The sequence below is a fragment of the Melozone crissalis genome, unplaced genomic scaffold (genome assembly GCF_028551555.1).
Source record: "Melozone crissalis strain CALT ecotype California unplaced genomic scaffold, PUWL_Pcris_2 ptg000023l_1, whole genome shotgun sequence".
In the NCBI taxonomy this organism is placed as follows: domain Eukaryota; kingdom Metazoa; phylum Chordata; class Aves; order Passeriformes; family Passerellidae; genus Melozone; species Melozone crissalis.
The window spans coordinates 8,934,183-8,959,142 of record NW_026535801.1 but is presented as its reverse complement, the minus strand read 5'-3'; the positions used below and the strand labels follow the sequence as shown (position 1 = coordinate 8,959,142).

The following is a 24,960-nucleotide window of genomic DNA, read 5'->3' as shown; positions in this document are numbered from 1 at the left end:
GGACCAGACAGAGAGAAACCACAGAGCCACACACCAGCTGCCTCTCCCAGAAAAAAATGTCTGGCCAGCATTAAATTGCTCATCAAACTAAAAACACAAAGCCAGGTTTAACAAAGCAACCATGGTGCAGAGCACAATCAGCAGATCCCAGATAATTATCTCATTGGGAAGAGTCAGCATGCAGGGCATGGCTTTCCCTTGCAAGGAAATGGTGAGGATGGAGATAAGGGTGATCCAATTAACTGGACTTTATGGGGATTTCAAAATGGTGTGTGGCAATGCTCTTAAGCACTTAAAGAACACCCAAAAGCTCTTAAAGAAACTCAGCTGCCATGGGATAAGAGGTAGAGCCCTCCTGGGATTAGTGACTGGTGAAAGGTGAGGAACCGAAGAGCAGGAACAGCTCTCAAGGGAAGGTCTGCTGCATCCCACCTGAGTGCTCTGGGAAGGCCAGGACACAGTACTGACAGCACATCCATGCAGCATGGCCACCAAGGGCAGTGCTGCCAACAGGCAAAAATGGTGAAACCTGTTCTTCTGGGCAGGAACAAGTGGGGCTGAGCTCTGAAGAAAAAGCTGGATCAAGTGATTCACCTCTGTGCCTCTCTTATGCAACACGTCAATGAGAGGAGCTGCTGGTGCCAATCTCATCTGCTTCCAAACCATCTCACAGCTCAAATTTGCATGCAGTTGCATTTCCTTGGGTTCCCTCAGGCTGCTCCTGCAAGCACCCACCTGGGTTGGTTTCAGGGGTGAATAAAAGGCAAAAGAAACAGATACAAGTGTGGGAAATGTAAGGATGAGCCAGGGAAGAGGGCATTTGGGAAAGGAAATAACCCCACACAGGGAAAGCGCTCACTGCACATGCTGGAGCATGCAAGAGTGGCAGGCCGTCCATAGTGCCAAGTCTCTGCTCTGCCATCCCTTTCTGGGCCAGAAGGAACAGGAGACACTGGAGTTTCAGCTGTCTGGAGCTCCCCGAGAGCTGGTCAGCAACACTGCCCACAGTAGGATTGTTGAGGAATGTCACTGTGCCTGGAGGGGTGTGCTGGCACCTACAGGCACATCCCTGGCAAGGTGCCCCAGGCAGACTCTTCTGGGACTGGTGACATGCAGGGTTATGGAAGGGTAAGGAGTGCAGGTCGTCTTTGTGAGCTGGGAGACAACTCCTCACCCCTAGACACCAGACCTACAGATACACCCCTGAATGACCCACAGGGGCTCAAAGCTCAGACTGAGCAGTGGCTGTGGTGAGGAAATTCATGGGGAGGCAGTCAGTCGTGCTGTGCCCTAGCCAGGGAGCAGAGAAGAGCAACCATACTGCAGCAAGGACCCAATGCTCCCAAATATTCACCAGCTGCCACTGGAACCCTAAGTACAGAGTAAGAAGTGTAGCTGAGGGCTGGAGTTGCAACAGGTCATGAAGCAACCTGCTCAGTGACCAATACAAGGTCAGTTTTTAAACCACGAGCATCCAAGGAGGTTCTGGTCATGGCAGATGAGCTCCAATGTAGGCTGGCTGTTACTGGTCTCTGCTCTCCGCTGGAGAACCTGGGAGTCACCTCAAGGAGCCCATTGGGACAAGCCATGTGGAGCCCAGCAGCCACAAGGTTTCCGTGGCAGCCTGGGAGGCAGCCAGCTCCACCCCAATACCCACAGCACCAGCACATGCCTCAGTGCCAGGGCTGGCAAGGCTGGCAAAAGCCATCCCACATGCTTAGTTAGCTCCAGGGGTTTAAAGAAAGCCATGGGCACATAAGGCAGCTCATGGCTTCAAACCAAAGGTGCTCTCAGCCCAGCAAAAGCCACATTTTCCACAGGCAAAGGGGACTTGGATGAGGTGTGTAAGGAAAACTCTCCAGGGCAGCCAAGGCAGCAAGCGGAAGGAAGAAGGATGTAGGCCATGTGCTCACCCAAGGAATTTCCTAGGGCTGGACTGTGTCTGAGTGACTCACTGCACCTTTCCAGGCTGTGCTGCTGCCCTGATGCAAGCCCTGCTCCAGCAGGAACCAGCCAATGGGCCATCACAGGTACCACGGAGAAACGTGGGAGTGGAAGAGCAGGGATATTAAAAACTATCCCTGCACACCAACAACACTACCCAGGAGCTGATGGGAAGGGAGAATCCCCTTCCACCCACTGCTTTGTGTGTAGCTGAAAATACCCACTGGCACCACCAGATGGACAGGATACCCTGGCTCCCACTTGCAGGCACAGCCTTCAAAGGCAAAATCCCCAACAAGAAAGAGAACAGCTCAAAAAAGTAGCCCCAAATTTCTGCAGAGCCGAGCTGAGATGCATTCACTGCTTACTCACTTCTTGCCAAGTCTGGAGCTGCTGGGTTGGGCCCCCACCCACCCCTCTGGCACAACTACTCCTTACAGCTTGGAAGCTATTTTTTTCCCACCCTGCTATCTAAAAAAGAAAAAAAAGGCGTGAAAGCTTTTATCATGCTGAAAACACGCCAACTGCGAAGGCGACTCTGTGTCTCAGACGCCTGTTTCCTGGCAGATTTTAAGTCCTTTGCTCAACTGCTCGGATGGCGGGGGCAGGAGATGCCTGCAGCAGCAGCAGGCTGTGAACTGGAGCTCTAAACACTCACATGTTTAACTGCTGCTAAATTCCTGGGGGACCAACAATTCCAAACACAGGGCTCAGAGCTGCACACACAGCCAAGTGGGCGCCAGCCCAGCAAGGGCCACCAGGCTGGGTACAGGAGGCACTGAGGAGGGTCACTGGTCCAACTTCTCCATGTGGGGACAGCCATCAGGCTGTAAAAGGTTGGGGGTCACCTTGCTCAGCACCTCTACCAGATCAGCCACCCCTTTGCTTCCCACATCGTGAGGCTTCAGCTCTGTTGGCTCCCAGGGGTTCGAAGGGAACCAATGGGACCCAGCAAGCAGGATGAGCAAGGAAAAAGTGCTGGACAACTCCACTGCTGGTGTCCAAATTGCCAGTGACCAGCTCTGGCTGTAGCCACCTAAAGGTGCTGGGAAATCCACCAGCAGCCCGAGGGGTAGGGACCCTACGTTGCTGCCACCCCAGAGAGACCTACCCACACAGAGCCTTTCATGGCAGTGATGGCTGGACTGCTTGGAGCTGGTTTTGCAGAGGTGTATCCAAGTTTTGACTAGGACCCAGGGATTCTTCCATAGCACCTCATGTGGGACTGGCCTGCAGTCAAAGAAAAACATAGCAGCATTGTCTGTCCTCATTCATTGTCTCAGGGTCTGGGTGAGCATTGCTGCACATCAATCACCCCCCTCTTTTGTACTCTTTTGTTATTAACATTGTTGCTGTTACCATTCCTTATCTCACTGCTGTTTCCAGTTTTCCATCTTCCTTTGTACTTAGAATCACAGAATGAGAGAATTATATCATGGCTGGTATTGGGAAGAGCCTTAAAGTTCATCCAGTTTCAACACCCAGCCATGGGCAGGAACACTTTCCATTAGACCAGGCTGCTCCAAGCCCCATCCAACCTGGCCTTGAGCACTTCCAGGGATGGGGCAGCCACAGCTTCTCCGGGCAACCTGTGCCAGGGCCTCAGCAGCCTCACAGGGAACAATTTCTTCCCAATATCGCAATATCTTACCCAGCCCTCTGGCAGTGTGAAGCCATTCCCCCTTGTCCTGGTCCTCTCTCTCCTGCCTTCTTTGAAGCCCCTGTGGACACTGAGGGACGGGGGTGCAGCCTCAGTCTCCCCCAAGTTTTGTCTTGTCCAGGCTGGACAATCTCAATTCTTGGATGTCTCTGCCTTCTTTACCTCCCTTTCTGCACAAGAATGGCTGCACCAGGGGCTGGCCAGCCTGAGAGCCACAGAATGGAGGATGGGCAGAGTCAGCATCTCTCTCCCCGTGGCCTGTGCCAGCAGGAAGCTGCTGCCAGGCCCTGTGGGAAGAGGAGTGGCATTGCTCTAACAGGCAGAGTCAGCGACAGCGCCTGCACTGCCAGAGCCAAGAGGCACCAGACAAAGCCTTTGTTCAGCAGCGCCAGCCTGGAGACAGAACACAGCAGCACCGCTACAGAGGCAAGACAAGTATGATCAAGGTGCCAGCCACCTCCACTGAAGCTGGTTTCAGGCACTAACTGGGGTCAGAGTCAACTGCAGCAGGCTGCTTTCCCAAGGTTAACAAGCATCAGTTAACTTGTTTTACAGTGCAAAAGACAGCACTGGTATTTTTGGGTGTCAAATCAGGATCATCTCTAATAGGGAATGGCCCTGCCTTCAGATGTGCCCCATGAAAATTCACTGGGGTTTTGTGAACATTGGTGTTTGGTAAAAGAAAAGCCTGCTCCAGAGGTTCCCAATCCCAAAAATGACTGGCTGAAGTTCACAGCCTGCAGGCTGGACATGTTTTGGGATGGTTCCTACAGGGCAGGCTAAACAAGGCACAAGGGCCAAAAGGGATGAGCATCACTCACAGGAAGCCCCTCCAGGGCAGGAGGAAGGCAAGTCCCTGATTTAGACATGATCTGCAGTCACTTGTCATTGCTTGTAGCAGTCTCCTGATTCACTGTACACATGGAAACAACAATCATTTTAAGTCATTTTTCCAGAGAAAGTAACTCATATTTCAATTCCTATTTACCAAAACAAGAGCCAGACAAATTCAGTGCTGTATCAAAGTATGTTTTATTCCAAAGCCAAATTTCTCACAGAAAACAATCTCCATGAACAGCAGCACTGGTCATGACAAACTCCAAAAGTCTCCAGGGCTTGGGGTCCTGAACAGAGCAAGCAAGAACCTCTTCTCAAAGTTGTCAGGGAGAGAGGGGGAATGACAGAAAACAGACACATGGCCGTTTGGCACAATTTCAGAAACCATACCTGCTCCCAAGAAGAGCAAATGTACCAAGACACTTTGCAGGGAGATTAATGCCTGCCCAAGAATGTCTCAAAACACCCTGTGAAGGAGCAGCTGCCCCTGTCAGGAGAGAGCTGCATTATTCCTGCAGACAGAAAGCAGGGCTCTTGGTTTTCATCATCTGCTGAACCGCTTCCAAGGAGCCAAGAGGCTGGGATGTGGTGCCAGGGATGTGCTCCTCTGCAGCCTGTGCATGTCTGGGCCCAGCTGGAGCTCTACAGGGCTTCCCCTGCTTCCCCCTGCCCCAGCCTCTCAGAGAGGTGCTTGCTGATGGCCAGGAGGGGGTTGGCTCTGTACTGGGGATCGCTGATAACCTCCTGAAACCGAGCCACTTCCTCCTCTCTGAGGAAAGAAAAATAACACACCAGTTCTCTAAGGGCCTCGTGTGAAAGGAACTGAGCAGATAAGGACCCACTCATAAAGTAGCAGATTTCTGCTGAGACAGAGTGATCCTGAGTGTACATCTCAGAGAAAGACAGTGCAAGAATAAACCTCATTTAGCCAAGGGCAAAGCTCAAATTGCTGCCAGCTTCATGGGAGCCAGGGACTTTGATCTCGTGCCACACAGACACAAACAATCATGACAGTGTCCAGCATCACTTGGGAATGGGGTTTTTTTTAGAGCTTTTCCCTAGTAAACCAGAAACAAGAGACTGTGGATCTGGTCAATCACCAGGAATGAAAATTACTTCAGATTGCACCAGCACAACACCAAATTCTCTTTAGAGAGCCCCTCTACTGACTCTCTTTATGGCTGAACATTGAGCCTTGGTAATCCTACATGCACCACTAGCTGGACACCATGACAGAATTCCCTCTGCATGCCTGGTCACAGCTGCTTCCTGGGGAAATGGCCTCATCTCAAAAAGCAAGCAAGCAGGGAGGGACAAGAACAGAGCAGGAGTATAAAAAAAACCCTGTGAGTTTTCACACAGCCACATCCACTAGAGCATCCTCATCTCCCCCAGATTGCCAGGCTCTCCACAGCCCTGCCAGACAAACACTTGGTAGTGCTCAGCTACTTCCCTCCCCTTCAAAGCTCCTGCCAGAGAAACAGAGAGAGGAACCAATGCTCCTGAAGCTTGGCTTGGGGTATTCAGGAGAAGCTTAGGGAACCTCTCATCCAAACTAATACCTTGGGAAAGAAACCTCAAGATATTCCTCCAAATTTTTTCTCTCTCAAGAAGCACAGACTTGCCAGGCCACCAAAAGCAAAGCAAGGCAGAATTGAGTGAGAAAGGCATCCCAGCACCAACACAGGCTTGTTTCTGACAGAGAAGGTATTCATGGACAGCAGTGCTGCATCTGTAGCCTGACTGTTCAGCCTCAGTTTGCAGCTGAATGGCTCAAAACTGACAGAAATCCAGGAAACAAGAAAGCAAACACTGGCAGATCACAGAGCCCAGCCCCACGAGAGATGTGCTGAGGGAAAGCTAAGTTCTTGGTGGCAGTATAAGCTATCCAACACACAGGGAAAAAGGAATTGCCAGACTAAGTCCAGGAGTTACTTGGACACATTTAAGTTCTCCATCCTTGTTGATATTCAAAAGCCATGTGGACTTGGCTCTTGAGCAACCAGTTCTAGGTGACTCTGCTTGAGCACAAGGGTTGGACCAGGTGACACCCCATGGATCCCTTCCAATCTCAACCATTCCCTGAGGCTCAGCAGGAACTGGACACTGACAAATGGGTACTTACAGGAGCTGATGTTTCTGAGCTTGTTTCATCAGACAGAAGTCTGCTGGTGCTGCCTTTGCTTTTATGTGGCTATGGAGAGAAGAAACAAAACAAGTGAGTGTTAGGGCATTAATTTAGCAATGGCTGTGTGGATGGAAAAAGTCCAGGGATTCTGCATCTGCCTTTCCAGAAAGAACAGGTAATTAATTATCCTGCATGGAAATTCTCCTGAAAGGCAATTATTTCCACAACCAGGCATGGCAGGGAAATGCCAACTCCCTCCACCTGAGGCTGGGAGAGCAGGAGGCATTACAAGAACACCAGACCTCTCAGAGCCAGCACTGGTCATTAGCTGTCCATGCCCAGATCCCTTTCTGCTTATCACTGACCTCCAGGTCAAACTGATCCTGTTGCTTAGAGCCAAGATCCCATGGAACCTCCCCTCCCCACCACACGTGTCACCTCTGCACAGCTCATGTTCCCTGCTGCTGACACTGCAGAGCTCCAGCCTCCACAGCCACCCTGGCAGCACCAGGGATGCTCAGCAAGAGGAGGGAGCTGCCAGCCCTGCTCTGTGCTATAATGCAGGATGGTGCACTGCGTGCACAAGAGGCACAGCAGCAGGTACAGATCTGCCACCTCTCCATGCATTCCTTATCCCTGGGCAAAGTCCAAGGGGACCAGGGGTGTAATACCATCCCTCGTGACGCCCGATGCCAAGCAGCAGCGGAGATTTACCACAAAGCCAGCACTAAGCCCCAGCAAGGGACACACAGGAAGCACAGAGATTGCTTTGGGGACTTGAGGTGCACAACAGGAGCTGCTGGTAGAACTGGACATTAAGGAAAGGAGAAGAAATTGCCATTTTTCAGGATTACACAGATAGGAAAATTAACAGACGAAAGAGGTTAGGGACCCCAATTCGCCCTGAAGCAGAGCCTCAGCACACAGGCAAGGGGGAGAAAGAGGGCCTGAATCCCACCTCTCTGTTGGAGCAGGGGTCAAGGAATATTCCCATATTGGTGGGTGCTGGAGGCTATGGTCACCCCCACCTGATCCGCCCCAAAAGTCAGGAAACACAACAACTTCCCACCTCCTCTTCAAGACAGCAGGATCTGATCTCTTGTTACAGTGATTTCCTCTTCCTACTTCTCTCTCTGGCATACTACCCTCCATCCTCTTATATTGCCTTTTATTTCCCCTATTCTTCCTTTCTTCTTACTCCCCTTGCCTCACATTGCTTCATGTCACTCATTTCCATCACCCACCTCTAATTCAATCAGTTCCTGCTCATTTTCCTCTCCTCACCTTTCCTTCATTTTTAGCAGCTCAGCGCAGGAACAACTTCTGGTCCTAGTTTGCCTGGAATGCTCACAGAAGATCAGGAAAATCCTTTCTCAAGCTGGATTGCAGCCCTTGGTCACCAGAGCAGGGCTTGCCAAATCTGTGTGTGCCACCAAGTCACCATGGCTGTCCCTTCAGAGGTGAGCAGCTCTGCAGAGGGTGGCAAAGCCTAAAGGAAAGCTATCCTGGGGTCTATTTCCTGCTGGATTTCCCATGTTAACAGCTCAGTTTCATTAGGACCCTGCCTGTTCACTTGGACCCTGTTAGCAGCTCAGCTTCATTACACTTCATTGCCTTCATTCATTATAAAGCAGAATAAAAACCTCCCTGTAATGCGCTTTTACCCTGCAGGAGATCAAATTCCTGGAGAATCTAATCTTTTATTAATACTGCTGACAAATCACCAGAGTATTACCCTTCCTTTCTGTAATGATTCAAATCCTATAAAGGCCTCCTCTGATTATTTCAAACACTCCTCTACAGACATTTGGGCAGCCAGAAGCCAGCAAGGGGAAGAAGAGCCTGCAGCTCCTCCATGCCACTACCAAGGGGGGCTGGTTTGGGGTTAGCAGGTCACAGGCAGGGTAGGTGACATCAGCCCATGTCAAATTCCCACCTCCACTGTGCCAACTTGGGCTTCTCAAAGGAGAGGCTTTTGGCAAAGGTCTGGGATAGGGAGAGAGGGAGCTGACAGTGCACAGGGAACAGCCAGCTCAACCATGCTCTTGGCCAAAGTCACACTACAAAACAAAGAGTCTGGCCACAGCACAAAGGGCACTGCTCAAAGGCTTGAAGTGCCTCAGGATAAAGCCTGGATGAAGGCCTGGAAAGATGGAATGTCAGGCTGCAACACCACAAGATGAGGTTATCAGGTGCGCTCAGCAGCATTACAACATGGACACCCACGTGCCACTCCTGCAGCTCCCAGGACATCTGGATGCTCCCAGCCTGTCTCATGCCAAGCCCCACTCAAGGAATATGGTGCCCCTCTCAGCTGTGGGTTCAGAAGACACATTTCATCTTTTTTTCTTGTGCCAAGTAAAGCATACAAATGGTTCAAACAGAGTTGCCAATGAGACCCTGTTCTCCTCACTATGGCCTGCAGCTACAAGCTGAGCTGAAGGCCCCTCCACCCTGCAGGAAGAAACAGAACACACAGCCCATCTCCAAAGGGCACCAACCTTTTGAGAGGCTTCCTTGCCCTGCCCCCTGTGGTTAGGTAGGAGAGCTCAGGCAGGGCTTCCATCAAGGGCTGCATGTCTCCCACCACAGGCGTTGCTTTCCGCTTCGCTTCAGCTTTTTGCTTTTGCTTGGCCATCTTCACACTCTCTATTTCTGCATCAGAAACAAGGCATTACTGCAAGAAGGGCAAACACCTGCAGGAGATAATCCTTGAGCTAAGAAATTCATCAGTTTTACCATTTACAGAAGTGATATAAACCAGAGAAAAAATGAACAAAATGCAGCTGGGTCATTCCCTCCATTGATGTATTTGCTTGTAAATATATACATCCCTTCTGACATTGCAATGGGGAGTGAAATTCCCAGATTCTGTCTCTCTCCATCCCTTACACTGTTCATTGCTCTCAGCAAAACTGCACAGGAGTCCTGGTGTGGCAAAAACCACACTGATCTTGCAAGGAATTGGGAAACAAGAGGGGAAGGGACAACACAAATACAGTTAACTCCAAAGCTGGCCTTAAACAGGCACAGTCCCCCCTCTGTTGCTGTTGGGACCAAACAACAGTCTCCTAGGAGAGGCAGGAAAGATGGACTAAATGTCAGCTGTTTACTTAGTTTGAAGAGAGTCAAGGCTCCACCTCAATGACTCATTGTGGAGTGCAAGCAGACAGATGCTGGATAAACTGGACCCCTGGAAAAGAACTGCACCAAGTGGCAGATGCACATAGCCTTTCTCAGGACCAGGTTTCCTGGTCTCCCATCAGCAGCTCTGACAAGGGTGTGGGCACAGAAAACCCTACAAATGTTACATCTGTCTCCTTTCTTTTAGGAGATGGGCATTAAAAGCCATCTCAAGGCTTCTGCCTCAGTCCTTGAGGCTCCCTGATGTGGCATTAAGTCCCACAGCTGCTCATGCTTCCCAAAGCCAGCAGTTTCCACTGTGAGCACCAGCAGAATACATCCTTTAGGACAGCCTACAAAAGCCCAGCACTGCTACAGGCCTCCAGCTGAACTCCAAGATGCCCCACCTGACCCACAAATCCCTTGGACAACTGCAAGGATGATGAGCTACAAACTCCTTGTGTGGACATGACAGTGTGCCAGAAGCCATGGGGCAGAGCTGGTGACACAGGGAGGCCAACAGAAGCCAGAAGTATTTTTGGTGGGAGCACAAAAGCAGCCAGTCCCACTTACAGACCACAAGCCTGGGTCTAATCCTGCTCCCACAGTCAAGGAAGCAGAACTCCAATTCAGTGGCTGCTCCTTTAATACCTTTGTCTTGCTCGTTCTCCAGCTCAGCTGAGTAGAAGAGCAACAGTTTTTCATGAACTGCAGCTCTGCTGCACATGGATGTTTGTGACAAATCAGGATTGGAAACACTTCTCCTCACAGCAATCCCTGCCAAGAACACAGCTTTCTGTTCTGCATGACTTCTTTTTTTGGTCTGGCTTTATGAAGCTGACTACTTCAGTGCTTTCATAAACAGTATGTGCTGAAAATTTTCAGACACCTGATTCTGCGCAAACATCCTAAATTCTTTTCCTATGAAGTCTTGTTCAGATGAGGAGCCATGCAACATATGTATTTTTAAATGTGCATGCTTCTAATGTCTGAAGCATTACTCAAGTTTTTTCCCCTCTCTAGTCTCTCCTAAGATTACTTATTGGAATGGGAGAAAGTTTTGCATTTGCACTACTGGCTGATCTTTGGTTCCCAGGGTCTTGGCATCCAGTGTCACAAAAGCAGCCCTGGGACAAGAAGAAACAACAAACTCAGATTAAGGAAAACAGAGATGTAGTGATAACTTCAGCAGTCCAAGCTGGCTTCTCTTTTGGGGGACAAAAAGCTCTTTCTCCACAAAGAACTGGCAGAGTTTTTAGGTACTACTGTGCCTGTAAAGCACTTTTAACATCAAATATCTGCCAAGACAGGTAATTTAGCCTGAAGTTTACTGTCTTGGTGTTCTCCCCAGAGGAAAGTCTCTGCATTTCACTTGTATTCCCTCATTTTAGTAATTTCAAAGCCAAGAGAAAGGGAAGAGGCCACAGCAGGGCCAAAACAGCACATATGATTTTGGGAAAGACTGATGCTACAAAGGCATCAGGAGGGCCGGAATAAGACCCTGTAGGGATCCTGCTCCTGGACTTTTCCAAACCAGCTGAACTTGACTAGCAAAGCCATCTGTGTTTTGTGTCCAAAGATGTCCAGGCACTCAGAAGCTGTTGGCTGGTTGTTTGGGAAGAGGTTTCCTTCCACTCATGTGTGTAAATTCATACCTTTTTATCTAAGAAGAGCCAGACACACCTTCAGTGCAGCTGGTGAAACCAAAGGTTAATGAACTTGGGCTCAGAGCTCAGGCACAGAGCTCATGTGGTGTAGCAGAAAGCCACATCCCTCTGCCCCAAAAATAATCTGTGTCCAACTCTGTCGGGCAAGAAGGTGTTAGGAGCAAAGCCTGTCCCAAGAACAGCTTCAGGTGACACAAGGAACCCCTCTGCCACACTGGGTACAACTGCACAGTCCCCTCCTGTGTTAAGACACCCAGAGCAAAAACAGGCAAAGAGAAGCATTTCTGCCATGGGCTGGGCTTGGTTAGCTCACATTTCAGTGCCTCCAGACAGGCCAGACTGTCTGCTAAGTGGGTTCACCGACCTGCAGCACGTGGGAAAGAGCAGTAACACAGCCAGCAGCATCCAGAGCTCTCCCCTACTGAGGGGGCAGGAGAACCCACTGCAGGGTCTCACCAGAGGTCTGGGATTAGCTGATGGCAGCACAGAGCTCAGCTCCAGCCTCTCCTGCCATCCCTCTGGCTCCTGGGTGAGGAGAAGCTCCACCAGACAGCTACTCACATCTGTAGCAGAGTTGTAAAAGATAGAAAAATATGCTAAACTTATATGGGCACAGTGCCTTTCTGGATAAACAAAGGTTTTATGTAGTCACATATATTACACATAGTAAAAATCAAAAGCAGAACTGGGGCAATGACTAAGTCTTGATGCTAAACACTGAGAACCAATACCTGGAACTTATACGCCAGTGCTGGGGAGGGATGAAGATTTGTGAGAAGCATTCTGTCACCCAAACCCAGAGTACAGAGATCCATCAGAACTATGCTTTGTGATACTGTGTCACAGGAATACTCACTCTGCAGCCATCTTTCCTTCCTCAGCTTCATCTTCTCTTTTTTAGAAAGTACTGTTTTTTCTTGCAAACCTAGAAGAGAAGAGACATGAGATGGAGCCTGGCTCCTGCACAAGAGATTCTGTTCAACCCTTGAAGATTTTGAACTTGCTGGCACAGCAGGCAGATCCAGAGGCTACCCTGCACCCCAACTTTTAGCCAAACAAATCAAATCTGCCTTGCTGGGAGTTAAAAAACAAGAAACAAATAAGCAGATCAGATCATCAGCATAGGATCACAGAATGGTACGGATTGGGAAGGACCTCAAACTTCATCCCATTTCAAACCCCCCTGCTGTGGGCCCCAGAGCAGCTTGTTCCAAGCCCCATCTAACCTGGCCTTGGGCACTTCCAAGGATGGGGCAGCCACAGTTTCAGCCTGTGCCAGGGCCTGCCCACCCTCACAAGGAGAAATTTCTGAAATATATCCAGGGCAGTCCTAAGGAGGAGCTGGTCACTAGCAACCTGTAAAGTAGACTAGTACCTACTATTTACCAAATTCAGTATTTGGAAAGCAGCTGTTGAGCACAGATATCCAATATAAAGTAAAATATCATCACAAATGTTTTTACTGGAGATCTGTTGCAAGTGCTATAAAATTGTATCTTATCTCACACATTTAACCTAAATTGACTTGAGCCAACTTTTCTCCTGAAATGTGCTGGAAATACCAGAATTCCTATAGAGTAACAAGCTCCCTAAAGATCACACCATTCACCTTAGCTTATTCTTAAACGTGGAAAAGAAAAAGCACCCCTTTTTTCCCTTCCCAAAGAAAGGAATTCAATACAATTATGAAAACAACTCACTGAGGATAACTTCTCTGAAGCTACAAAACCTTTGGGATGATTTGAACAAAAGCATCCTTTAATAATTTCTTAAGAACAGAACAAACCTGCTGGGGCTAAGGTGACCTTCCCACAAAACCAACAATCACCACCATGTTTTGAGTTTCTAAGACAGGGAGAATGAAGCTGGAGCTTCCACAGCCTCATTTCCCAGAAAAATAAATTCCCAAACAGCACTTAGTAAAACCACATTTGTTGTGGTATCAAAGCAGATGCTGAAATAATAAATTGCATCATCCAATAACCAACTCTGAGCTATGCCCACCCCCATCACCCCACATTTCTGTGGTTTCAGGGGACAAAAGGATGAATGACAGTCAATTATGACATACATATTATCATTATTATGGAATTATTATCCCATCTCAATGATCTCCAGAAGGCTGCCTGCACAGGACACCACAGCTGCTCCAGCCTGCCCAAATTTCAGCCATGGCAATGCTGGGAAGATCTGCCCCTCATCTGGAAACACACTCATGACTTCAGTGGAAAAACATGGCCTGGCAGCATTTGTTAATGAAAATAAAAAGGCCCAATTCAGCCAGCTGGCCAACTGCAGTAATAACAGCAATTCAGGTTTGGGTTGGTATTTTTTTCCCGAAAACAGTAGTGGAATATTTAAGGAAACACAAAAGCTGTTTTCCTGGCAGGAACCCAACCTTGCTGCTGGCCAGGGCAGGGGGGAAGGTGGCCACAGATAACCAGAGAGTGCCTGAGGGAAAGGAGCTGCATCTCTCCCCTGCCAGCAGCCAGTTCCTGCCCTTTTCCATCACTTGGAAAAGTCCCTAGACACTCCAATTTCCATACCCCAGCCTGCCCTCAGAAGGCTGCTCAGCTGCTTGAGGGTGCAAAGTTGTGTTTGGCAGCTTCCAGTTGTGATGTCGAGTGCCAAAACCGCTGCAAAGCCACTGGAGGACAGTGAAGGCAGAATTCAGCTGGTTAATTAACAGCACAGACTGTCCCCAAGGTAGCCTTTTGTTTTTATTTAGCTTGCAAGCACCTCTGAAATCAAGCCAAACCACAGCTCCATTTTAATTATTTTCCTGTGAAATCAGAAGGGTTTGAACCCCTCTCTCCAGCCCATTCCACAGGCAATTTAACAACACTTGCCTTTGAAACCCTATGAATGAAGGAAAGGTGAGCAAACCCCATCACATTAGCTAAGGAAAAGGTGAGCAAACCCCATCACATTAGCTAAGGATAATTTCCATGCTGTAAACTTGACAATCATTTGTTTTAGCAAGAACATGCTTTCTTCTTTCTTCCCTCTGATCTGTGCAGTACAAGACATGCCAGATACAAGCAGGTTAAAAAAAAAAAAACCACAATAGCTTTTTGCCACCTACATCAAGCATTTGGTGCTACTCCTGGCAATCCTCAGGATACTGCTTCCATGACAGAGAAGCAGATTTTTGAGGATGGCTTCCTTAATTTCAGAAATCTTGAGGGTTTTTGGTAAAGGATTCAGACTAAAAACAAAAATAGAATATATATATACACATAGAAACACATATATATGTGACTATTTTTCATAAAGAACTCCTTAGACTAAATATATCTATAAATTCTACCTTAGAAATCCCCATTTTATCCTTTCTAGGCATTCAGAAAGAAACTGGAGTGAGTTAAAACTGTAACACTAGAGGCTTCCCTGCCACAAGATCCCACTATTTAATTTTGGCTCTGCAGCCAAGAGGGTTTGACAGTTCCAGGAAACTCCATTACTTGGAGCATTTGGCCATTACCAGAAATATTCAATAAACCTGTGCAATGCCACATGGACAGAGGAGGGTCCTTCAGCACCAGGCATTTGCAAAGCTCCTCCTGGGCTATGAGACATTAAGAAACAACATGTAACATTAATTAATATTCCAAAACCCCAATGATACACAACAGTAAAGCTGTTGCTGCTCAAAACATAGTATTTTGGCAAACTCAAGTTAAATAACAACAGATGTTTTAATTTTAGCCTCAGTTGTGTAATAGCAAGAATGAGCATATGCCTACAGCTGTGGGATGAGTTAATGAAGAAAGTCAGACTACATCCAAAAGCAGACATTGGGTGTGGTTTGGGGTTGTTTTCTTAAATTACATAGTGTCACTTGTAAATGGTGCACTGCTCTTGTCCAGTAAAGAGCCTGGGAAATGGCAAGGACAGTCTCCTGGGGCACAGGCAACAGTGCTGTGACCTGGCAGCTGTCACTGCAGGACCCCTGAAGGTGTTCCTATTCCTCTAGGAACAGAGCTGAGGGACAACACAGGCCAGGCAAAAAGCCAGCCAAGACATCCTCTGGCAGAGAGGATGCTCCACAGCTCCCTGCCCTCATCCCAATGACAGCTCCCAACCTGTGACCTCCAGCTCCACTGCTCCCAAAGCATTGATGCACATTGCTGACCAAGGCTTGGGGGTGGCAAGGACAGGGGCAAGGGGCTGTACCCCAACTCTTTGTCCTCTTGCTGTAACGGGAGCCCCTAAGGACAGTTTGGTACCTGTATGTATAGGGCACAGAAAATACATCTGGGTTTTGCCCAGTCCAATCCCTGCTGCACCCTGAGCAGGCTTGGGAACCAGCATTGGAGGAAAAGGTGCCAGCTCCTGCTGGGCCAGGGCAGGTTTCGCCATGGATACAGCATTTGCTTTTCATGATCTAAAACAAGCTCCATTATTTTTGTTCACACTTAATTATACCAGCATGCACGTATTCTTCCTGCCCCAACCTGGAAGGTGTGAGAAACAACTCTCACTTTTAAAATTTAATTACAACAAAGGACTGAATAAGGAAAAACCATAGTGCTGGGAGCCCCCACACCATGACTACCAGCCACGTGGCTCCTCTACAAAATAGATGCTCTGCCTTTTATATCTTTAGCTCCTCTGAAAGTTTTGTCAATCAACTCTTTCCCTGCCATCCATTGGTGGAGACTACTTTTTACATCTTGATTAGAGGTCAGGTGTTGTTATGTTAGCTCCTGGTAACAAACCAGCCTCCTCTAAATGTCTTCACTACCATGGCTATCACAAGGGGGGGGAAGGCAAGAGGACTATGGAATGACATATTACAACAACATCACTATACACCTATAAAATATCTGTCTCTTAATTGTGAGAGCCAACTATTAAATTACATATTTATAACAAAGGCATCCTACAAGAAGTGGGATCTGCCTTCTCTGCCCCTTCAGATGCCCTGGTTATCTGAAGCACAGCCTACTTCCAAGCCTGGCTTCCCCCTGGAAGCCCAGAGCAGTGATGCAGCTCGTGTCCTCAGAGCAAGGTCATGGCTCTGCCAGGCCTGGTAAACATCCCCAGGCTCCAAGCAGCCCCAGCACAAGCACAAGGCCTCCCAGGCAGCCCAGCTCAGCCTCAGCTCACAGGGGCACTCAGTGATGTTCCATTAGAGGGGGGAGCACATCCCCTCAGGAGGTGACTGGGAAGTCACAATGTGCACAGCAGGCTGTGAAAGGCGACCTCAGAGACAAAGGCTGTCCTTACACACTGTGTCTGAAGTGCTGCTGGCACACTCATCCCCTTGCACAAGGTAAAAGCACCTCCTTCTCCTCCTCTGCCCAAGGCTTTGTCCATTTTAGCTCCTCATCCTTCATGCTCTCAGCAGCCCCTCATAGAAGAGATTCAGCCCCAGTCACAGACAAGCACACAGAGACTGCTCAAGGTGGCCCAGTGTGTCACTGCTCCTAAAGCCACTTGTGCAGCTGAAGGTTATTTTTATAACCAAGGCTGAAATGCCACAGGGAACCCAGGTTTCTGAGCCAAGAATTGCAGAGTCTAAGACAAGAGGTTGGTGTTGCTATTTCAGGCTCAGGGAAACAAAGAAATCATAGAATAGTTTGGGCTAGAAGGGACCTTAAAGACTAACTCATCACAAACCCCTGCCATGGGGAAAAGTAAAAAGAAGAAAGGAAAATAAAAGGACAGGTGTCAGTACTCCCTGACATGGAAAACTTGAAAGCCCACAAGACAAATGCAGAAAGGCTCACCCACAGAAAGGTGCCCTGGGAAACACACGCCATGTCAGGGACATTCCAAGATCAGGTGTGATCCCCTTCAAGACATCCCCTTTCCAGCTTTTAAGAATGAGTCTGCTTACAAAAAAAGACATTTTAAACCCCCCCCCCCCCCAATCCCTCTCCATGTACATGCAACAAGGGTGTGTGCATTTCATCCAACAAAAGAGTTCTGCAAAAGTATCATAAATTACACAGTGCAAAAATTCATACTTGTCAAGGAATGGCATGGCAGAAAAGTTGACTTTCCTTGCTATCACTGGCATATATTTCCTCTCTGTGCAGCCCCATAAACAACTTAAATACCTGTGATCACAGTGAATATAGTTTTATGCCCAGCAGCTCTCAGCAAGCTCTGCTGCAGCTTCCAGCCTTACAAAAGGTCACTCAGCCACAAGGGCAGCAGAACCCACAGCATGAGTGCACCAGCCCAGGAAGCATTCAAAAGGTGTGGATGTGGCACTTGGGGACATGGCTTAGGGGCACACCTGGCAGTGCAGGGAGAATGGTGGGATTCACTCTAAGAGTTGTCCTAACCTTAACAATTCTATGACTGTATGAATGGCAAAGCCTTCTTGCAGTCAAGCTGGAACAGGGACCTGTAGGTCTGCAGCAGATTTTCCACAGTAAGGCAAGAAACCTGACCATTCCAACATCCTGCCTGAACACTGTGAGCAGAGAAACCCCACCAGAGGCTTCTGAGAGCAACTTCATGGCTCTAGCCCCATCAAGAAATAACAATCAACAACATTTTCTTTGCTTCCACCACCCCATATACAAGGCCAAGAGAAACATCTCCAGGAAGTGCAGACAGTGGAACTAAGGCCAAATGCTCCTTCAGGCAGCACCAGGGAAGCCTGGACCCTCCCTCACCCAGAGGAAACAACACTGGCTGGCTCAAGATAACCAACAAGAGTTGGTGAGCTTGTACAGGGGCATTAAGCATTGCCATCCAGTTAAAGCAGCTTCCTCTGCTGCAATTCAGACATAGGGGAAGATGCAGGAATACATATATATAAAAAAAGATATTTACTCCTCAAGATCAGACTCTTGGGGGAAAGCTTCCCTGGGAGCACAGGCAATCCTCACTTCCCCACAGAGCAGCCTTGCCAAAGGTGTGGCACCCAGCCCTGGCACAAGTTTTACAGATAAGCAGCATGTGACCCTCCTTGGGATTACAGCCACTATACCTGCTTCCCTGCTCCTGCAGGTCTGACAGCATCTGCAGTGCCTCTGCCCCACATCTGGATGTGTGAGGCCACATCTGGAGCGATGGGTCCCCTCCTGGGCTCCCCAGGACAAGGGGGACACATGAATGGGAGAGTTAACCCAGGTAAGGGCCACTAAAATTATTAAAGAATTGGAGTGTCTTTTACTTGAGGAAAGGCTGGAAAAGAGGCCTCAAAGGAAATCCTATAAATGTGCATAACACCAGGTGAAAAGGAACAGGAGGAGGGAGACAGACGATTCCCAATGGTGCCCAGTGACAAGAGACAAGGAGCACACAGTTTTTGGGATCATTTTCATGATTTTTTGAATTGTCAGGAGGTTATGGAGCCCCCAGGTCTCCACCCATGGAAATATTCAAAACCTGACTAGACACAGCCCTAAACAACCTGCTTTATCTGGTCAAAGTGGACCACCAAAGTAGACTCCAGAGAGTCTGCAGGACAATTTGGACAGTTGGCAAGTGTCCTTTGTCAGAGGATAAAAATGTGTACTTTAGCAACAGAGATACAGGCACATGAGCTATTTGTGTGGATGTTGCAGTTTCAATAAAGGGCAGTGAGAAGAACAGAGCACCATTTCTATAAAAGCCAGAGCAGCAGCCAATCTCTGGAATGAGATTTATTCTGAGACCAGGAGTAATCCATGTTTACCAATGGGTAAAGTCTCTCCTTAGGGCTTACTGAGGGAGGCAGAACACTGAAACATTACTATGCTTTTTGACAATGCCTTGCAGGCCTGCATTTGAAAGAGATTTTCCCCAAAATATCTTTTCCTTTCCTGCTAATAAGATTACCTTTGACTATCCTGTCCTTTGAGAAGCTTTAAAAATCAGTAGTTCAGTATCTCTGCAGTATTACACAGTGAAAGATCTAGATCTGAAATAGTTACACTACTGGATTTTATCTGGTGCTTATTTATTCAAAAAGCACGAACAGTTTACCTTAATTTCCTTGTCTTTTAACTGCATATTAGCCAGCAGACAATTAAACTGGCATTCCCTAGGGAAGTTTGGCCTTTCAGCACCTTAGGGGAGGCAGCTCTGCTCAGCTGGACTTGTTATTACATTCCCAGTGGATGGATTCAGTGGAGACACTGCATTTTATCACAGAATCACAGAATGATTTGGGTTGGAAGGGCCCTTAAAGATCATCCAGCTCCAGCCATGCCTGCCTCAGGCAGCATTTTATGCTGCATTTCCCCTCAAAGCCAAAGCAGGGGCCTGATGGGGTGCTGGGGAAAGGGGAGAGAGCAGACAAAAATAGGGAAGAGAGGGAAAGAAAATATGAATTTAAAGATGCTCAGAGGACAGAAGGACAAAAGCACGGAGGGACAGACTTGCAAGGCAGACAGACAAATATGTCACTGTCAGCTGGCACTGCAGCACTGGCAGCAGACCAGCTGCACACAGGAGGAGGTATGAGACATCACCCAGAACAAGATGTGGAGTTGTTTCTCAGGGATTACAGCAAACACCAGGATCTGTTAGTGCACAGCCCCACCTTCCCCCACTCCTACACACAATACATTCCATGGATTCATTAGTTTGTTTGTAGAAGTACCCAGTTTTCCTCAATTCTTGGAGCCAGGTTTAGCATTCAAAGCCACCTTCCTGGGAAAAACAGGCCATGGAGAGATTCAGACAGATTGCATCATCTGGAATCATTTCTTTGACTGAAATGAGGAAGGACAGGCAACCAGACCGTGTTCACTGTGCAGCTTGGTGAAACAAGTGCCTGCAGGAACCACTCCCTGCATCATCTGACAAGGCAGGGATGCAGCCAGTAGCAAGAGCCACAGCTGGACCTTTCCTCAGATGGAGATGGAAAAAAGAGAGGCAGGAGCAATCCCATGGCTCAGCCTTTCCATCCTGCTAAGCAGAGACAGTGCACACTTGACCTGATGGCAAAGTGATACCTTGGGGAAAGAAGAGAAACTAATAAAACAAATAAAATAATGCAGCATTTTCAGCTGGTCAAAGGAAGGGATTGTCCTACTCTGCTTGGCGCTGCTGTGGCCTCACCTCGAGTCCTGTGTGCAGTTTTGGGCACCACAGTACCAAAAAAGACATTAGGCTGATAGAGAGTTTCCAAAGAGGGATCACAAGGATGGGAAAGGTCTGGAGGGGAAGCCTCATGAGGAGGGCCCAGGTCACTTTGTCCGGCCTGGCAAGACTGAGGAGAGACTTCACTGTGGTCTTCAAGATGCTCCTGAGGGCAAGCAGAGGGGCAGACACTGACCTCTTCACTCTTGTGACCAGTGACAGGACTCAAAGAAAGGGCAAGGAGCTGAGTCAGGGGAAATTTAGTTTGGATAGCAGGAAAAGACCTCAAAGATCATAAAATCCAACCACCAGTGCAGCTTCCACCATTAGGCCATGTCCTTAAGCACCACACATATGTTCTGAACACTTCCAGGGATGTGAGTCTACTACTGCCCTGGGCAGCACCTTCCAATGTCTGACCACCCTTCTAGTGAAGAACTTTTCCCCAGTATTCAACCTAAACCCCCCCAGTGCAACATGAGGCCATTTCCCCTGGTCCCTTGCTCCCTGGGAGCAGAGCCCAAGCCCCACCTGGCTGCACCCTCCTGTCAGGGAGCTATAGAGAGTGAGAAGGTCCTTCCTGAGCCTCTTCTTCTCCAGGCTGAGTCTCCCCCAGCTCCTCCTCATCAGGCTTTTGCTGCAGACCCTTCCCCATCTCCACTGCCCTTCTCTGGACACGTGAATAATCTCTCCATACACACACTGAGGTGAGGCTGTGACATGTTTCACACCAGTTGTGGCCCAGGGGAAGCTGGCAGGGACTGTTTCAGGGTAATCACACAGCTCCTATTAAAAGCTGCCTTTGGCCAGAGGTTTCCAAAGAATTTTAATGGACAGAATCCAATGTGAACTGGTAGCAAGACTTTGCAGCAGAGAAACATTTTTTTCCATATTAAGCCACGTATCCACAATGGATCCCCTCTGTAGGGCTAAGGGTGGGGTGGGAGTCAGAGCAGTGAAGAAGGGAGCAAGGAGCACAAGGTGGATTTTTTTGCACTCTCTGTGATGTGGAGGCTTGGCACACAGACACATCTTCCAGCCAGCAGCTACTCAGCTCCTCAATCAAGACAACCACTGGCAGATAGTCTGGAAGCAAGATGTTAACTGGGATTACTCCAGCCTGGCTGCCCTCAGAAGTAACCACTGAGGTAGTGTAAGGCTTCTGAAAATTTATGATCAGCAGAGAACAACAAGCAGGAACAGGCAAGAAACAACAGCACCAGCAAAAGAGCAATGCCCAGAGCACCACTGGTCAAGGGATTCATAACCACTAAAAGGCAAAAGAAAAAGCAAACACCACTCCAAGGTCCATGTACACCCTTCCTCTCAACACACACACTATGCCAGCCAGTAGGTAACAAACATTACTGGAATGACACACTCTTACACATAATTAATATGTTAACTCATTTGACTGCTGAATGCCCACTGATCAATACTTAATTACATTTCCAGGCAACAATGCCAGCCAGAAAGTGCCCTGAGTAGACTCTGCAGATATGTCACTCCAGGGTAAAAAACAAAACAACCACAAGATCAGCAATAAGTGGGAGTTACATACAGGAGCTTCAGCAGCACAGAGAGGAGAAAAAAGATCACATCACAAATGTCTCCACAGCTAAGGAGGAAGAATTGAGCATGAAGGTCAAGAGAAGACTGTCAAAACTGGCTGAAATCATAGTTTCAAATGACAGGAACATAATGATGAAGCTCTTGCAGAGAGAAAAAGGAGAGAAGTAGGAACAGCAAGGGAAGGGGCAGAAACAAGGATATTACAGGAAGGTGGACACCCACAGGACACCATTAAATATTCAGAGAGGTTTGTCTTCCAGTAGAAAGGTCACAGCACAACCAAAGGCCATCTGGGCACACAGGGAGAAGAGGAGGAGGATAATTTCTGCTCCTAGCCTGGTGACCTGAAGTACCTACTCACTAAGCCCTCTCTTCTCCACAGGGCACATGAGGCACAGATTGCACAGATGCTCTCCTTCCATCAGCTGAGAAGGAATTAGCATTCAGGGGCACAGCAGAAGGCAGAGAAGAGCTGGGAGAATAGAGAATTACCCCCTAGCATTACTTCCTCTCTGCCTAGTTTGCTAGAAGGGCACCAAGTACTCCAGCAACTTCCATTTGAGAAGCAATTGTGCTTATGCCAATCAGTGTTTTCCAGAAAAATCTAAACCTATGACTTTTGAAACATGACAGCTGATCCAAAAGTAACATCCAAGCCTGATCTCTGCACCCCTCCATCTCCTGTGGTAACAACTCCTCCAACAGCAATATGGACTTGGACAAAGTAGGAAAAGACTAAAAAGTCTAAAATTTATTCCTGAAGCCTTCCCTTCTTCACAAGTGCCCAGAAACACGAGGATACAATGAAAGCACATGGGCAAAACCATGAGAAATCCTTTGAAGATCCACAACAGTATTCTTCCCTGCTTCTTGGAAGGTTTGCTGAATTAGCATCTAAAGGGTATACTGCAATCCAGACCTGAGGAAAGGGATTTTCTGGATGGCCCTGAATGCACCCTTCTAACACTGGCAAGTAGCTATCTCAGGCTGCCTTTTCAGCAGAGAGGATACTCCATCAGCAGGAAGGACCACCCTGCCACCACTGTTCAGAGAGCTGCACAGCTCAAGGACAAGGAAGCTGAGATGTCACACCTCTGCTTCCTCCCACCTCCTCAAAAAAAGTTCCATTAATCAGAAATAGTGATTCAGCATCCACAATCAAGCTGGGATTTAACCAAAACACCTATTCAAAAAAAAAAAAAGTCAGCAGTCCAAAAGCCTGAGTGTATTTAGCCACACCTAAGGTAGGCAGCCCTCACCTTGGCTGGGTGAGGAGGAAGGAGCCCTGATTTCATTTACTAAATTCTCTGTTCAGTAAACCTGTTTTCCTGGCAAACTGGCAGCCTCTTCCACCACATGCCTGTACAGGCAACATCTCCAGAACACCACTCCAAGGTCTCTGTGTGCCAATGCCCCACCTACTGCTAAAGGGATTGCAGACACTCTCAGGTCCTGCAGTGATGCTGCCAGGATGCTTGGGGGTGCTTTGGGGAGCAGGGAAGGGGTCTGCAAAGTGCTGACTTGCTCCAGGGAATACTGAATGCAATATTGGATTGCTTGGCTCTAATGGAAGTAAAAAAAAAAAAAATCAACTGTAATTGACTTCCATGTTAATGACACAGAGGCAGGGCTGCTTCCCCTGGAAAGATCGACATGGAATGTGAACCAGTATCAATACCATGGGCACTAGCAACACATGACATCTGGAAACTTGGCACAGAGACAGCAGCAAGCAGATCCACAGTAGCTCAGGGTGCTGGTAAATGAGAGCTTAGCTTGGCTTGGCTTACCCAAGCATTTGTTGTAGGATCTTCCACCCTGCCTCCTGCACACAAACCCAACTCTCCTGCACCAGGTGAGCTCCTGCTTCTTTAACAAGCTGAGCCAAACCAAGGGAGATGTGTGGTCAGGAGCACAGGGAGCTCTGGGAGACAGCTGGACTGATCTTTCACACTTCAGTCCCAAGGTCTAAAGTACCCACAGTCTGATTTAGACAGAAGTTAAAATTCACCAGTAGCAACATATCTCTAGGGCAGCTGATGCCCCATTCCAGCCTGACATGAATGAGCACACAAGCACTCCCAAGCCCTCAGGACAGGTTCACAAGCAAGGACAGTGGGAATGTCTGCAGAAGCTCTCACAGCTGGAGGAACAGGGGAACTCAAGGGGTTTGGCCCTGGTGGTACATACAGCTTTCTACCTGTGCAGTTCACTAGTTTTTTGTAATAGTTATTAGGCACTGGATGCTTTAAGTACCAGCTAAGCATTTTGAGCAAAGTGCTGCTTTATACTCCCCAGGTTTTCCCTGCTGGCTGCTGTCAAGAGATGGGAGTGCCCAGTTTGGATACTGTTTTTGTTCTGACACAGCACACCAGCTCCTGTGCCAAGCCTTCTGGGTGGGTAGGGATGATCTTGTCACAGTAAGAGATTCAGCAGTGACAGCACCAACCAAGCCATGAGAAACAAGACAAATAGGAAAATCATTTATAGACTCACCCCTACCCTCACCCTGCAAACACAGTTCTCCCACACACAAAAACCATAGAGAAAGAAATGTCTGACCATCAGAAGGAAGCAACAAAGTCCCTGATCAAACATTCCAGCACCAATTCTTACTCTGATTGCAGCCTGGAAGCAAAAAACAGAAGCAGCTTCAGAAATAGCTCAGGGGTCAACATCAAGCAGCAGGTTTTGACCTGCTCTAACACCAGCTCATCAACAGCCTGAAAAATCTTCCTTCCTCCCCTATTTCACCTTCTCCTTTAGTACTTTTAGCTACAGATTTCTTAGCTGGGTTCTGCCTCTTCCCAAGGACCTAATTAGAAGAACAGCCAGCCAAAATGCAGAGGCCACAGCTCCAATGGGAAAAAGGCAGCATGTGGCATGGGAGAGAGGAGATGACCAGAGGCAGGACTTGGCATGACACCACAACTTTGACTTTTATGATTTCCCAGCCACACTCAGACACAGGACTCCAGAAGAGCCCCTGTTGCTAG

At 48.2% G+C, this 24,960-nt stretch overlaps 1 protein-coding gene across 1 annotated transcript in view; it reads right to left on the bottom strand.

The window, feature by feature from the left end:
- Positions 1-4,624: 4,624 nt before the first annotated feature.
- Positions 4,625-24,960, bottom strand: part of SLX9 (SLX9 ribosome biogenesis factor) — a 39,726-nt gene continuing 19,390 nt past the window's right edge. Inside the window, exons 3-6 of the mRNA XM_054277993.1 lie at positions 12,216-12,284; positions 9,071-9,224; positions 6,567-6,635; positions 4,625-5,210 (exon numbers count right to left, since the gene is read on the bottom strand). Coding sequence (XP_054133968.1) covers positions 5,084-5,210; positions 6,567-6,635; positions 9,071-9,224; positions 12,216-12,284 — 419 coding nt within the window. The 3' untranslated portion in view covers positions 4,625-5,083. The remainder of the gene's footprint in view (positions 5,211-6,566; positions 6,636-9,070; positions 9,225-12,215; positions 12,285-24,960) is intronic.